Here is a 16,773-nt window from a genome sequence, read left to right as displayed (position 1 = left end):
AAGATGGCCTAGTCGGCCATCACTGGAAAGAGAGGCCCTAGTTTTGGTTTTAGCACCCAGATCAGGAGACTCAGAGCTGTCTATAATCCAGTACTATAGGATCAAACACTTTTTTTCTGGCTTCTGTATACACAAATGGGGCACACATAACCAAACAGGTACACACACATTCACATAAATACAAGTATATTAAATATATACTGATACTCAGACCTTAGACTTTTGACATCCAGACTGAGAAATACACATTTTTGTTGGCTCTTGTTATAGCAATCCAATAGCAGTCTATGGCGCTTATGTGTTAGAGTAGCTGTAACTAAAATATCGAATCATGGGAAAAAGTGTGTGTGTGGGCGGGGAGCAGTTGTATGAGCTAAAACATGTTTGGAGATAAAGACTTCTTAGACCATGAACACAAATCTCAGGATGATTTGCTTCTTCTGTGACTGACTTCTATGTGCATCTCACTTGCAACTCTCTGCCACAGCCAGGCTAGTCACATGAGATTCCAACCACCGGCACTTATCAACTATATAACCATGGAATTACCCTTCAACAAGAAGATAACTAGTAATAGTTACTTGTACAAAGCCATGTAGCAAAGATGCCAAGGGGACTTTATGCAGGGGTCAATGGAAACCATTTCAAAAGCACCAAGAAATACATTTTATTGCTCTTGTTTTAAAGTTGACACTGGTTAAATAAATTGCCCACAGTCAAATTCTAGACTTGCACTGGAGCTAGAAATCTACGTTCTCCTTTAAAAGTAAGCTCCACAAACATTATTTGCTTCCTAAAACAAAGAAAACTCAAATACTAATTCTTTATATGTTTTTCATTGTGTTCAGCAACCTGGAATCATTGTTACTATTTTTATTGTTTGAAAACAATTTATGACCTTTGAGCAGTAGCAACAATAACAAACATTTAAAATGTGCACAACACATCCAGTTCTCCAAGAAGAACAATTCTTAAGAGTTGTCAGACTTTTAAAAGCATAAAAAACAAAGCAATGTATTCTTGTTCTAGTTTGGAGATTTTCTTGTTTTATTGCTAAATACATACAAGTTTTTGAGGTTATGAACACAGCTACCTAATCTTTTCCTATACAGGTTAGAACATGGAAAAAAAAGTTTCAGGTAAAGATGACTGAAAGAAAATAAAAGCAATGTCACCACAAGTCATGAGAGAACGTCTCTTTCACTCCTCAGTTAGGACTTGAGAGCATGCAGAATTCTTGCAAATTAAAGGACTTTTCACAATTCTCTAACGATGAACCCATGTCTAGAACTTTGGATCTCTGATTCCCTGTTTGACATCTTCTGCACGGCCATGGCACAAAACATAATTATTGGGAGCAGTGTGTAAATTAGTTCCTATGTCTTTATGAGTATGAATGTGTCCAGTCGGAATTACCCATAGCACTAAGTGAATAGATATTCTTCTTCCATAGTATTCCATGCTGTCACTCAATCAAGTTTGCTAAGGATCAGTGCGTGTGTTAGTGTTACCCATTAAATATATGTACATAAAGTATCTGTGCCATGTCAAGTCTCAACTCTACTTGCAATTTTAGATGTTTGGCCAGAATAGAAGATGGGTTAAGAGAGTCAACCATTTGAAAACTATTGTCACCTAATAACATGAGACCTTACTGAGTTGAACTCATTCAGAAGATGTGGTAAACAGTCTTTAAGATAGCCAATCTCTGTCTCTTGATAGCCATGCTCTCCCCTGCTTTAAGCAACCTAGTACCATAACACTTGGACCTTAGCAACTGATTTCTGAACTCTTATCAAACAAAGGTGAAAGTCTAACACCCCGGAAGTTTCCATCTCAGTCTTTGTCTTTGACTCTCATCCTCTGTGACCTTTGGATCACTCATTCCAAGGATGCCAGAATGCCCTGCTCTGATAATGTAGAAGGAGTATCTGGAGGTACCTAAGTAACAAGGAGCTGAAATGCCCAGATGTCATCCAGGATGGTGAGTTTGGAGATTGCCACACATCCCAGGTAAGGCTTAACTGACTATAGTCAATAACATTCTAGGAACCTCATGAGAGACTCTCAATCATAAGAACTCAGCTACATTGTTCCCGGATTTGATTAATGAACTTCAGAAATCATGAGAAACTAATATTGGTTATCCTAATTTCAATGGCAATGAATGCCAATTAGGAGCTTTGAGGGGTAGAAGGTGTTGAATTGTACATTGGCAAGAAAGAGATCACAAGGGACCGGGAAATACTGATGAAGAGATTTGTCCATTCATTATTGAGATAAATTCCTATTGTTCATATTGAAATAAAAATTTAGCCACCAACATACTAGAAGTTGAAAAACCCTCTAAAATATAATCCATTCCAGTGATTCTGAGTTTGTGATATCTGTGTTATGATCAGAATGTCTGAGCCAACTCAGTTCCAACTTTGAAATGGAATCACCAATACAATTGCATTAAACTATGAAGCCTTTAAAAGTGAGAGCCCTTCTGAAAGGGAATTAGTAGCATGAGGTCTGAGGGAGTCTGTTTGCCCTTTCAGTCCTGGGAGAACACTAAAAGATTAACATCTATGAAGAATAGGGCCTAAAGATTCTGAGAAACTACTGAGATTTTGACTAGAATTCCCTGACTCCAGAACACCTGAGGCACTGTTGGCAACGAAGCTGATTGGTGCCGGGAGAAGGAGACTCAGTTTTAGTCAACTGTGTGGTACCTAGTACTTTGATTTTGCTCCCAGAGGGAGGCCACACCACCATTGGTATGTGAGTAGCTGAAGTTATATGAATGAAATCAGGAAAGAGGACACAGAGTGGGAGAGGTGGGCGCAGAGAAAAGTATCGCTCTGAGCTTATCTTATAGGTGGGATTTCTCTTACACCTTGCACTTGCATTTCTGGGTGTATTTTCTTTGCACACTTAAATGTTAGTTTCAAAAGGCACTAGACTAGTGTTCGAGATTGATATATACACTGTCTGTTTTGCAAAACTCAAACCTTTTTATTATGTTTTGTTTGTTTTTTGTTTTATGTATTATTTTTGAGACAGACTTTGTTGACGTATCCCTGGCTATCCTGGAATTTATTATGTGGATCAGGTTAGCTTCAGACTCACAGAGACCTACCTGCTTCTGTATCTGAAGTTTTGAAATTCAAGATGTGTGCCACTAGGCCCAGCATGAGCCTTTTTAATAAATAGAGAAAGAAACACAAAACCAAATTTTGTCTCTGGAATCATATTGACTTAACTTTAACTATAAATAGAAGATAAAGTTAAAAAAATATAAATGAAACATTTACATGTTTATAGCCAATAAAAGAAGAGTGAATAAGTCAGAAAGGAAAGATGGAAAGAATAGTGTAATATTTTAGCGTCATGCTTTACTAAAACATGAGATTATTTTCAAAATTCATGCTCTTAATTCTTCTGGCAGGGCTTTGTAGAAATTTTGAGACGGGGGTAAAGAGATGTGCATAACCTTTCCTAAATCAGTAAAAACCAAGAATAAAATTAGACTTTAGACTAGCTGGACTCTTTAAAAGATACTGCCTGTAGTGTTTATAATAAATGGTACCTTTAAAATCTCTGTATCAGCAGAGAAATTTTATAACATAAATTGTTCACTTAACTTTAACTGCTACAGATTTTGGCAGACAATAAAATTAAACGGTGGGTGATCACCAGAATGTACGACATCTTTCAATATACCACTGGGTTACTAATGCATTTTAAGAGAAAAAATCTCCTGCTATGTCCTTAGCCTGTCATTAGAACTGTGAAGCTGTAATAGTTTCTACCATAATTGCTGGAGAAAAAAAAAAAGAAGAAGACATGTGTGACCATGAGCTAGAAAAAATGATTATTTAAGGATTTATTTATTTTTCTTCTATGTGTATGGATGTTTTTCCTGAATGAATGTCTCTGTACCATGTGTGTGCCTACCTCTGAGCCCAGAAAATGGCATCAGAACACTGTGAATTTGAGGTAGAGATATTTGTTAGTTATCATGTGGGTGGACCAAAACAGTGCTCCAAATAGCAAAGTCATCCATCCAGTCTCCAAATTTAATTATTTTTAAAGGTTTACCACTATTGATTTTAATCACGTGTATATGAGTATGCCATGTATATGTATATACATATGTACGTGTATATGTATATGAATATACATATATGCACAGTGCTCTGAGAGGCCAGAAGAGGGCACTGGATCTCCTGGAACCGGAGTAGCAGGCAATTGTGAGCTACTCTGTGTGAATGCTGGGATCTTAACTCAGGTACTCTGCAAGTTCTCATAACGTCGGAGCGATCTCTTTAGTCCAAAAGGTTTATTTTTGAAGTGAGAATGTATGTGAGCAGATATTAGAATGATAGACAGGGCTTTCTTGTTAAAAATCTCTTTGGTTTTCCTGCTTATCTCTGTCTTCGCATACTCAATTAACACTACCACAGTGATGTATGCTTGCTCCACTCTTAGCATTGCGCTTCCTCCCACGTGGCTACAATTATAACACCTTGCTGTCTCCATTCAAACATTTCCCATTGCGCTACCTGACTTCTTGTGATATCAACTATATTTACAGTTCAGGCCAAGAGAAGTAAACCATCTTTAATTCATCAACTCATGACTTTATGAGCTTTACTGAGTTAAACATTCTTACCTATTAACCAACCTCAGAGATGTGTCGATGTCTCTGAACCTTAGCCTTGCTGACATGTCTTCCTCTTCTCAGAGATCCCCTCACGTGCCATGTGCCCTCCAATCTATGAGTTCTGTCAGTATAAATTCACCCTACACTACTTGTGAAACAGCTTCATGTGTTATTCACCTTTCAATAAATACCTATTCGTGGACACTGAGATGGTTGGGGGGGGGTGTACAAGTGCTTGCCAATAAACCTAGTGAGTTATGTTTAAATACCAGGAAGTCTCATAGGGGAAGCAGAGAACCTAATTGCCCTTTGACCTCCACATTAGCAGCCCCCCACCTTTGCTGGACACATACACACAAATAAATGAATTTAATAACTTTTTTCCTGTTTGATTTTTCACTTACCTAATTACTCCTATCAGGAAACTTAGTTATATAGGGCTGTTAGCTGTGACTACTCAGGCCAGTCAGGATTTCATGTGGGAAAGAGCAACAGGGAACACATTTGGGGGAGAAAGAGGCTAAGGTCACTCTCTGTTTTTGATGATAGCCATTTACCAGCCAGAGAAACTCATTTGGACTTATATACCAGGCACAAGTAACCGTCTCTCTGAAACCAAAGGAGGGATGAATCCAAGGGGCACATTCTCTCAGTTTATTTGCTAATCTCAGTGACCTTGAACCTCAAATTCAGTTTTACAGATGATCACATTAAAAGTTTTACAGCTCATATCAATAAATATACAAACACAAGTTTGTACATTATACAAAAAAACTCTTTAAACTGTAAAATGAATCTCCTTCTTAGCTAAAGGCTACAAATACATAAAATAGACTGGGAACAGCAAAAGTGAATTATCCTATAATGTTCATGGATCTGATTTTCAAGATGAAATGATATCCAAAACTACTTCTGCTATATATTGCGTACCTCATTAAAAACTTACACAATATGCTAGCTTGTGAAATATTTTACTATAGTTCTCTCATAAGTAAATGTAATTGTTGGCTCTCTCAGTAGATAGAGGTCTAGCCCAGAGCCTCTCTCTGACTGTGATTATGGCATAATCGTGTGTGTACTAGTAACAGGGAGGTTGAAATATTGATCTCTTCAGTATTCTAGTCTACCAGGAAGAAGCTACGACAACTCAAGCCCCCAGAGCACTTGATCCCCGCTGGACTCTATGCTATTATATTTTCCTCAATAACCAAGCAAGAACCATGCTTTTATTAAACATTAGTTTATGCTGTCATGGAGTGCATATTATTGGATTGGATATACCATCAAAATGAGAGAACCCATGCCTGGTACATTAAACCTGGTGAAAAATAATAAAATGTGTTTGAGGAAGCATTTGGTCCTGGAGGGAACTCAATATGCTAGCAAAGTTTCCATAGCATCAAATTCTGTCCCTCCTTTTCTCCCTGGAGGCTGTTGGACACCAGCCTGAGGGGAGAAATAGAGCAGTGGCAGAGAGCAGGGTTCAGACAGCCATGAGTATGGACAGAATGATTTCTGGAGACAGCTACAGTGAGACTAGTTTACTTTATTGTTCCTGGTATAGGGTTATAATGGCATTTGTTAGGGGTATGGATGAGAACAGCTAATTGGTCATGGCATCAAGTGAGCAGGAAGGGCTGACTGGTTATAGTTCAGCACCTAATTATCATGCAGTAATTATCTGGGAAGCCATAGTGGGATGTGTGTGCTGAGTGATGAAGCCTTGAAGAGAGCTCTTTACAAGATCAGTTTTCAGGCAAGACTAGCCAAGGCCACCCATACCCTCCACACACAAGATAGGCAGAGTCAGTGAGTCTGAGAAAGGAAGTCCTGCATCTGGTCATGTGGGACTGCTACCTCAATGGCAAGGTTCCTTAATATCAATCAAACTGTCTTCTAAATATGATCAAAGACAAATGGTACCAAGAATAGTCCCCAGAGAATCATTCTACCCAAACTGAATGCAGAGACACGTGGATACACAAGATACTGAGAGTACATGATGATCTGTGTTCAGCCCTAAACAGCGCATTCACACCATCCCCTGTGAGGCTCAGGGAACATCTCACAAGGGATGTTAAGAGTTGGAAGACAGCAAGAAGGGCTAAAAGATGTCATCTTAAACATTGCAGTCATGAATTCACAAGAGCTTACAGATACCTGCCCTGAATCTACACAATAACAGACCTGTCTATGATCAAGCATGGATGGATACATCAGCTCTCACTAACAAATTGATAGATTGCTTGCTACTGACAGATTCAGGGAGTGTGTACACACTGATGACCCAGTACGCTCTCATGAGTAGTTAAAGCCAACAGGCACACAGAGGGCCTTGATTAAATACAGTGCAAAATAAACCAACCATAAGGAACCTGGGAAGGACTAGTAGGGATCTACGGAAAGGCTGATAATGGTGGAAGGCAGATAGAAAGTGTTAGCAGGGAAGACTAATCAGAACATGTATTGCAGTATTCTGTATTACTGACACATAGTTTAGAGGCCAGGGTAGAACCAGATTCTCTTCAGTGGAAGCAATTACACATTTGTGTATATATTTGTGCAGAATTTTAAAAGAAAAAATTAATTGATATAAAACAGTAACTTAATGTCCCTTACCTATCTGGATTTCAAAGAAAATGATGCATTCCAACATATGTGATTTTACATTTTAAGATGGGTGGGTGGCCTCATCCCTCAACCAGGGTCCGGGCCTAACCACTGAATATGGTCTCTACAGGTTCTATCTCCCCTTTGTTGGGTATTTCAGCTAATGCCATTCCCGTTGTGTCCTGGGAGCTTTTTGCTTTCCTGGCATCTGGGACTTTTCCTGGCTACCCCCAGTTCCCAATCTCCCACTCCTACACATCTCATGTTTTCGCAGAAGCAGCAAAGGAAATAATATTCTATTGTATTTTCTTGGATGAACATATATATATCCACATCATATGTTGTGATAAACATAACCACATCATATGTTACAAAATGTCCTCTTATAATCATACTTGGATTTGTGTCATATAATAGTGTGTATTTGTGTACCTAACAGGCATATAACCTGTTTGTATGTGTCACTTGGAAATGTCCTAATTGACCAGAAAGGACTGTGGCTGTGACTAGCTGCTGAGGGTCATGTTCTTGATAGGCCATGAGTAGAGGTTACTCTCTTGTTTCTGTGATGGCCAACTTGGTTGATGAAAATCAATCTTTACTCTTCCTTCTCTGGGTCCTCTCTCTGGCTGATAATCATCTTTCCCAGTTTCCCATTATCATCCTTTCTTTCCTTAATGGAGTTCCTTCCTGGGATGAAGAATCATCAGTGGGTATGGTACAGGACACAGTCTCCATAGTGGCTTAAAGGCCAAGTTCTCACCTTCCCTGTACTAAAAGTCAAGACCTGGATGCATTAATTACATTGTGATGCCTTAATGCTGCAAAAGTGGGATGAAGAGTGTAGAACATATACAGGTGTATTTTAGTATTTGTTCTAGTGATAGAAATATCTGGAAACTAGCGATAACTATTGCATCTGTGAGATTCAGCATACCATAAGTTCAGCATGGGCTAGAACCAAGCCTCCATCAGAAGTGTAGGCTGACTTTGACCTTGATGCCATGTAGAGCATTTTGGGTGGTTTGCCTATTTCTTTTCTTGTCCTGCAACCGTTATGAGAGTTTGCTGCATAATTAGCCATGAGTGCTTTCTGTGGCTTTCAACTCAGAACCACAATGCTTATTAAATGCTTGGAGCATTTAAATATAAATTCTTATTAAATTTACTTGTACCCTATAGATCGTAGGAAAAGTCTAGCTCTACCACTTTCTAAGAAGACATTTACGAAAGTAGGGTAAAGACCAGAGATGTAGCCAACTTCTCTACGTGATGTCTTGTTTGCTTTGGGAAGATGGTCTGACTTAGGCTAGAGGTAAAGAAGATGGGAAGCCTCAGAAGCATTCTCATGTTCATAGTGGTAAAGAAGAGAAGAGCAGGTTTCCATTTTCTCATTCTTCTCCCATATCTCCCTTCCTTTTATCCTACGCCCATTCATCTCCTCTATCTTTAATCCTCTTTTCTTTGGCACAATCTTCAACGTCACGCTTCATACTTTCTCCGTAGGGAAATGTTTCAGTCTCTCCCTATGCTTTTCTGGAATCCACTCTCAAACCTTTTATTTCCTTTTTTGACTACTGTTGCACCTGAATCTGTCCATTTCTCTAATAAGATATTATTGACAAGGAAATTGTGTATCAGTCAATATCAATGAACTATAGCCAAAGTGTCAGAAAACTATTTTCCAGTGCACAGTCTATATAGGGTATTTCAGTATTTGTGGAGTTAGTCTTCAGTTTGATGTTGACACAACTGAGAATCACCTGGAAAGAGAGTCCCAGGAAGGAATTATTTACCTTATGTTGGCCTATGGTCATGCTTGTTAAAATATCTTTTCATTGAATTGATTGATGTGAGAGTGCCCATCCTGGATGTGGGAAGCTTCATTTCATGGGCTAGGCCCAGACTGAAGGGAAGGAGAGAGCATGCTAAATACTACCATGCATTAGTTCATTGCTGCCTTGACTGCTGGATTTGAGTCCTATCATAATCCACTTTTGCATAGAAGATACATTTATATTAAGTAGATATTTTATTTAGCAGCAAGTTCTTCACATCCTCATGAAGGAGAAAAGTTCTTCAAGGCCATGACTGACACATAACTTCTATTTGGAAGATACTTGGACATCCAGGCTAAGCAAGCAATCCACAGACTGAAATCTCTCTCGTATAAGGCTTCCCAAATATCCGAGATCTAGTCTGTGAGATTCAGGCTAGAAGCAAAAGAAAGTCCATAATCCACAAGCCTGTCTTAGGCTGTCTGTTACAAGGTAAAGGATTGACAATGAAGATCTCTGAGTATGAAATCCAGGTTTGTGTCAAGGATTTCATACTCAGAGATCTTCATTGTCAAGGATTTGCTGAAAGCATTATTGTAATCGGGTTCAATGGAGTCTTTCAACAGATGTGCTTCATTGATGGCTCTTGTATGTAATTGAATACACAAAAGTCATGATCTCTTGTTCAAAAGCTCACCAAGGAACCTCTTAAAAGGCTGACCTGAGCTTTCTGGAAGTGGCTAATATCTATCTCTGGACAGTAATGAATGACTTCCTTAATCTCTCCTCTGCCCTGGCCTTTGACAGAGTCCACTGCTTCTGTTTTGCTGAATTGAGATGACATCTTATTGATTATATTATGCTACATTAACATTGTGATCTTATAAGAAATGTTAAATTTAAATGTTAAAAAAGGACTTGATAATCAAGTATGAAGAGAATCCTTTAGGGAAGGATATATAAATGAACTTGGGTGCCTGCCTTTAAGGATGGAGCATTCTAGCAAGGGAAAGTTGTTTGTAAATGGCTGCTTATTACCAAAGATAAAGGGAAACAAATGCCCACTAGAAGACATGGACATCCTAGGACAGAGTAAGTAACTTTAACTAAAATGGAGTCTAGAGTTCCTTTGCAAGGGTGGTAGCCTTAGAGTTAGTGTTTACCAGTGAATATAGATGGCAGTAGCCAAAGAATCCCCTACAACTGCAAAGAGCAGAATTAACCAAATCATAGTAGCCAACAAGACAATAATGTCCTGTGCCTGAATGCCCAGCATCTTAGAAATGTAAGCAGGATTATGAGTTCAAGACCAGTCTGGGTTAAACAAATCTTTTTTTTTTTTTGTTTTGTTTTGTTTTGTTTTTTTGAGACAGGGTTTCTCTGTGTAGTCGTGGCTGTCCTGGAACTCACTCTGTAGCCCAGGCTGGCCTCGAACTCAGAAATCCGCCTGCCTCTGCCTCCCGAGTGCTGGGATTAAAGGCGTGCCCCACCACGCCGGGCTTAAACAAATCTTTTAAGTTAATTATTTTTAAAATTGAAATTTTACCAAAAAGGTTGAGTTTTGTTCATAATCATTAATTTTTAGCTTAATAAAAGATAAACACCGTGTTTGGAAGAAACAAATAAGGGTACCCTTAATCCCTGCAGCTGAAAGGAAAGTTATTTCTAGAGGGTGTACATAGCACATGGCTCTCTGAACTATGGTACTTCGAGACCTACCTCTTAAAGACCGCATTACCTGGAACTGAAAGAAATTACTCTTGCTGGAAGAAAGAAAAGGATTCCTAGAAGTCAAGTCTATATGTCATTTCTTGAAAGATGAGGATTACTTGGTATGTTAAACAAGGGGTAGAAATCTTCTAAATGTGTGGTACAGCATGGGCCAGACCTAGCAATGGTAGTAGACTTAGTATGTCCACATGACTGGGAAGATGTCCACCGAGATCATATAGGGTGTTTTTGATAACATACCATGGAAAACATATTTAGTGAATTTGAGGAGAATGAATGAAATGAAGCAGATTGGCTGTATGAGTGAATGGAGGTGACAGGGAGCTGGAGGAACAAAGGGTACAGGCACAACAAATGAGAAGACGCTGGTATGTCCCAACTAGATCTGTAGGGGAAATTCTATTGCCTCACTCTGTTGGGCCGAGAAAATTTCTTTCAGTCCTACATAGAATGTGGAATAGTAATTTTCAAATGCTGCAGAGTACCAGGACCTTTGGAACCAATCCTCTGGCATTTGTGTGTACTTGTTATAGAGCAGAGACACAACATGCAGAGCGCAACCTGAGTCCAGCTTACCAACACAATCAGTTCTGTTACTTCAGTGGCCAGCTAAACCAATTTGCTACTTATTTGTCATGAATAAAACACAACAGAATTTTTCACAGGTAGCCTCAAATAGCCTTTCAAGTGTCTCAATTTCCTTGAGGGATATATACAACAATATAATCACCCAGGTTTCCAAGAAGGAAGGGCTCCCCAGCATGCATTTTTCTTCCTGTCTTCCTTTATTTTTTATTTTAGTGGGGTCTCATTATCACGGGCTAGATGCCACTGTAGACATGGCTAAACTTTCATTGCTTTCAAGTCTCCAGATTGTAAGAACTGAGATTACAGGTGGGCACCACAATGTCTTTGTTCACATGGTGCTGGGACTGAATACAGTGCTTGATAGCTCAGACTCTACCACAGGGCTATCTCTGCAGTTTGGGATTCATCAGTCACTGGATGAATACACTATTATTTCCACTAAATACTAGTTTTCAACAGCAGGGGCAATGAGGATGTCTTGTTCAGAGTCACTTATGTGTCTGCTCTGTTTTCATCTCTCTTTCTGACTAACAGTCAAACTAGGTAGAGTTGGATGGTCTGCAACAACAGACGCTTTCTGACCTGCTGACTCCTGACTTCGATAGAGCCAATAACCAAAGGAAAGTACTCTCTGTCAGTTCTCTCCTGTAGTAGGTCTCTCTGTAATCTAAAGAATGAAGTAGAGATGGTGTTCATGGAGTAACAAATAGCCTCATGTTGCCATTTTGCAGGTTAGTTATAAAAAAAAAAAGAAAGAAAGAAAATATCCAGGCCAGGTGTGGTGGCACTTACCTTTAATCCCAGCTCTTAGAAGACAGAGCCTGGAGGATCTTTGTGAGTTCAAAGCCAGCCTGGTTTACATAGCAGGCTCTAGTGCACCCAGGACTACATGGAAAGACCCTGTCTCAAACAACATGGCAGTAGCCCAATGCACCTCCAGAGGAATTCCTAAGCAAGCAGTAGAGGAACTATTGTTTGGGCAGTATTGTGGGAGTGTAAAAGACTTCATTTGATGATTAAAATGCTATGCCTCAGTTGAAAAAAAAAACCTAGCTCTGCAGATATTGATGTTTCACTTAAAAGCAACCACTAACACGTATGGGATGATATAAATTTCTGAACTAAGGCAGGAAAACCTTGTACTCTAAGTGAAGAAAACACTTAGAACAGTAGTTCTGGTTCTCAACCTGTGGGTCATGACCCCTTTGGAGGTCAAAGGACTCTTTCACAGGGCATGCCTAAGACCAAGAGAAAACACAGATATTTATGTTACAGCCTATAACCGTGGGAAAATAACAGTTATGAAGTAGCAACAAGAGTAATTTTGTGGTTGTAGGTCACTGCAATGTGAGGAACTGTATCAAAGGGTCACAGCATTAGATAAGATGTGACCACTGACTTGGAAGGTCATAGAATCCTGAAAACCTGCTAATGAGTCCCAGATTCTGATTAAAAAACAAAGGCACCATTTTCCAAGATTCTGTTGGCAACTGAGATAAGAAAGCTTAGGAGTCCTCATTCACAAAGATACTTAAGTCACATTTTCTAAAGAACAGTATTCTGAGGAGGGCCTCAGAAACAAAGGAAATTCACAGGAGACCCCTACTAAGTTATCTTGAGGAAGCTGGGCTAAGCCTCTAGAAAAGCTAAAGGAAAATGAAACAAAGAGAAAACAGGCCACACTAGTATTCTTTTGCTGAAATGTGAGTTCCTAAGGCTTTGGAACACAAAACATGACATTCCCAATTATATAATTTGATAACTATTTAACTGATAAGTCCAAGATATGACCCTGGGGTGAACAAAGATGTCAGTCAATGGTGGAGGACAGAAAAGTTGGAAGTATTCTTTTTTTTTTTTTTTTTTTCATAGACAATCTCTCTGTGGGAGAGAGAAAGCACACTGTCTTCAGCTTTGGTTAAGATCAAACTGATCTAATTATGTTTTCCATTTAATTTATTGCACCGAATTCCCTTTTGTGAGGCCTGCTTTTGATAAATTTCAAGGAAAGCTGCTTGGAAAAAAAGTTCAAATTAGACTTATTTTTTTCAGAGAAGAAAACAGAGGCATACTTCAAGGATACACCCAAGGCTTGTCTGAAGAAAAGACCAAAATGATTAATTAGGAGTCTTAAAATATGCTTTTATTTAAAAGCAAGATTCATTTTGTGCAGAAGTGCCTGTGAATATTCTATACATCTCACATATTTGGGGGGTATAAGGCATAATTTGAATGGGCTATCATAATGAACGTTATCTTATAACTCAAGCAGAGGAAAAGGCTTGGGGTTTGTGTGCTCTTTGGACTGTGAAGACATCATAGTGCTGCTTAGCTAGTCAGCACAGCCATTAATAATCCCAGATAGATTAACGATATTTCTGCCTCTGAACAATTCTGCCTCACTTTTTTCTGATGCAGAGTGACTGCCAACATTTCTGAACACTGTTGGAATCCACTCCCACTTCTCCTTGAGTATCTGGCAGATGTAGTCTCTGCCTATGGAGTACAAAACTGCAGAGTTGGCACCTCATATGGATGCTAAGGCAGAGAGCCCGCAGGGAAGACGTCCCTAATGCATTCACAAACTGAGACACAAGCAAGGTGCAGCAGTCCCGGTTGATGTTGGCTATTCCACCACAAAGGAAATTTCCAATGGGATAAAAACAAAAGCTACATACGTTTTCTCTTATATTTAAATGTCATCTTCAGAAGGCAGAAAACAGAACCCATTAACTTATCAGATCCTAGTTCCCACCCACTCAAAGCTAAGGATGTCATCAGACAGTATATTGGGCCTATAGAAATGCTTCCCCTATCTTTCTGAAACAGCTTTTCCTAATGTGCCCATCAATGTATTCAAAACTTGCCTTGATTATGAATTTTGTTGTGCCATAAAACATCATGAAACTGCAACCATGTTGGATAATGGGATTTGGGACAAGACAAATCTGTGTTCCTAAGACTACAGTTACTCAAAATGCCTCCAGAATAAACTCTTATTCCCTTAAAAAATGGATAACAAGTACTTGATTTGAACAAGTGAAGGACCACTTCAATCTGCTGTAGTAGGAAAGAGACATTAAATGATTGTAACACAATCAAGTTCCAAAGCAAGCAGACATATTTTCACACAGTGAAAGGTATGACTCGGGTTCTCAATTGCTTTCACTTGTTTTGAGGCAGGGTCTCAAGCTACAGCCCAAGCTGGTCTTGAATTTATTAATAATACTCTGTCTCAGGATCCATGCCCGTCTAGTCTGAGTGCTGGGTTTGCAATAAGGTGCCGCCATAACTATATCCTTGATTTGTTATGTTAATAACTTTGAGGAGTGGGTGTGGAAATAGCAGTTTAATGTCAAGAGCGAGAGATGCGCCATTACCACCTGTCCTCAGAACATTTCAATAATTTAGAGAGATGAGAAGAAAGTTGATGAGTTTCCCATAAATAATCTGAAGACAGAGCTTCAAAATGTAAAATGGTATTGAATGTTTCATTGCCACTGGCTTTTTGTTTGTCGGTTTGCTTTAAATATCATCCATCAGGACTGGAGAGATGGCTCAGCAGTTAGAGCACTAGCTGCTCTTGCAGAGGATCTGGGTTTAATTATTTACAGCCACATAGTGGATCATACCATCTATAATACCAGATCCAGGGGATATAATGCCATCTTCTGTTCTCAGAGGGCAGATATACATATGGTGCATGAGCAAAGCATTCAAACACATAGACTAAAGCAATAAAATTAAGAAGTATTGTGCATTTCTCCCTTTCACAAACAATATGATTTTTTTTCATAATTAACATGCCCTCTACATCCTGTAAGGGGTAATGGCTTAAATCTGGAATCTAAATACTTCAGGAATCCCAGACACAACATCACACCTTTACCAAGAGGCAATATATGAGAGGCTTTCCAAATTCAGAGGAGTTTCACATTGACAAAGGGGATTCACAGGAAGGAATTTCTGCCGTGATGATTTATAAAACGTTGTTGACTGTCATCTTTGCTCATGAATCTGTGTGAATCCTGACATTTCCATGGGTCCCTTGGAGAAATGTTAACAATAGTATTTGAAAAGAAAATATCATTACACTGAGAGATTCAAAGCATTCTCTGCCCAGTTTTGTAAAATAGTAACTTGAGTACTGCAACCAAAACAGTCCTGTATTATATATTTCTTAAACAATGGGAGAAAAATATGCACAAGAGTTGGAATGCTGTTTTCCATAGAATTGCAAGTGAAGGGTAACCAGCATGTCTCTGCATACATAGGAAAAACCTGCTATGGTTAAATAAAAAGAAACCCAGGGGTACCAATAACATATTCAAATAAAAGGCTGCAGACTATTGCATGCTTAACCCCATGCTGGCCTAATTATAGCTCCAAACATCTTCAACATTAATAAACACTCACAAGTGGCTAAGGCCTGGGAGTATTGCGTGTATTTGAAAAGACCTTTTTTTTTTTCCTTTTAATGAATATATTTATTTCACTGGGATAAGTTTCCCATTGCATAAACAGGATACCCAACACCAATTAGATGGCACAGTGATGTGTTACTGGCTAGTGTGCAATCAAGTGACACAGCCCGAGAGCCCTGTTTTTCCTATGTGTGGATCTTTAGTTGCTATGCAGATTCAGACCTGAGGCACACTGTAGCTGTAACTGTGGACAGAGACTCACCAGTGCTTGTAAGGAAGTTGACATTTCTCATCACACCTTCAGTGTAAGCGCCAGGTTCATAACTATCCATTTCACCCGCAACGATGTGAGCTACTCTTGCGGCCCGTCCTCTGATGGCACCAGCAGCTCGGTCTAAATTATCAGCATCCTGATCTCTCAAGGCTATAATGCATTTGTTGACATCTTCCAGGATGTGGCTTTCTGTAAAGAAGCAAACCAATTTACTTGTCTGCGTGTGTTTTGATTACATAAATGTAACATATTGAAATAATATTAACTTTTTACTTCAGACACACCATGTAAGGGGGTGCTGAGAATTATTTATAAAGTAAAATTATCTGTATTTTTATTTTCTTTACTTAATTATAGTAACATCCATAAAATATAGCCCTTACTATTGAACATTAAGGTTTCAGGGTATGAGGAAATAGCTCAGCTGGGAGCAGGGAGATCTGAATTTGGATCACCAAGACCCACTTACTATCTGGACACTATAGCTATATCTGTAAGCATAAGAACTATGCTTGGAGATAGCGAAAGGGAGAACCAAGGGCATTTATAGAAAGTCAGTCTAGCAAAAACGACAGTGAGCTCCAAGCTCAGGGAGAGCCTCTCAAGAAAATAAGGTGGTCAATGTTAAATGTAGGTACCCAGAACTAGCTTCTAGCCTGCTCATGCTTGCAGATAGATGTGCACCTAAACACACACACACACACACACACACACACA

The 16,773-nt window shown here is 39.1% G+C and overlaps 1 protein-coding gene across 6 annotated transcripts in view; it reads right to left on the bottom strand.

The window, feature by feature from the left end:
• The window catches only part of Ctnna3 (catenin alpha 3), a 1,468,839-nt gene that overhangs the window by 367,239 nt on the left and 1,084,827 nt on the right, over positions 1-16,773 (bottom strand). For all 6 annotated transcript variants that reach the window (XM_021173456.2, XM_029482772.1, XM_029482775.1 and 3 more), the window contains one exon: positions 16,045-16,245. In XM_021173456.2, the coding sequence (XP_021029115.1) occupies positions 16,045-16,245 (201 nt within the window). The remainder of the gene's footprint in view (positions 1-16,044; positions 16,246-16,773) is intronic.

The sequence above is a fragment of the Mus caroli genome, chromosome 10 (genome assembly GCF_900094665.2).
Source record: "Mus caroli chromosome 10, CAROLI_EIJ_v1.1, whole genome shotgun sequence".
Lineage (NCBI taxonomy): Eukaryota > Metazoa > Chordata > Mammalia > Rodentia > Muridae > Mus > Mus caroli.
Note: the sequence above shows the minus strand (reverse complement) of the source record. Positions and strands in the feature narration are given on the sequence as shown.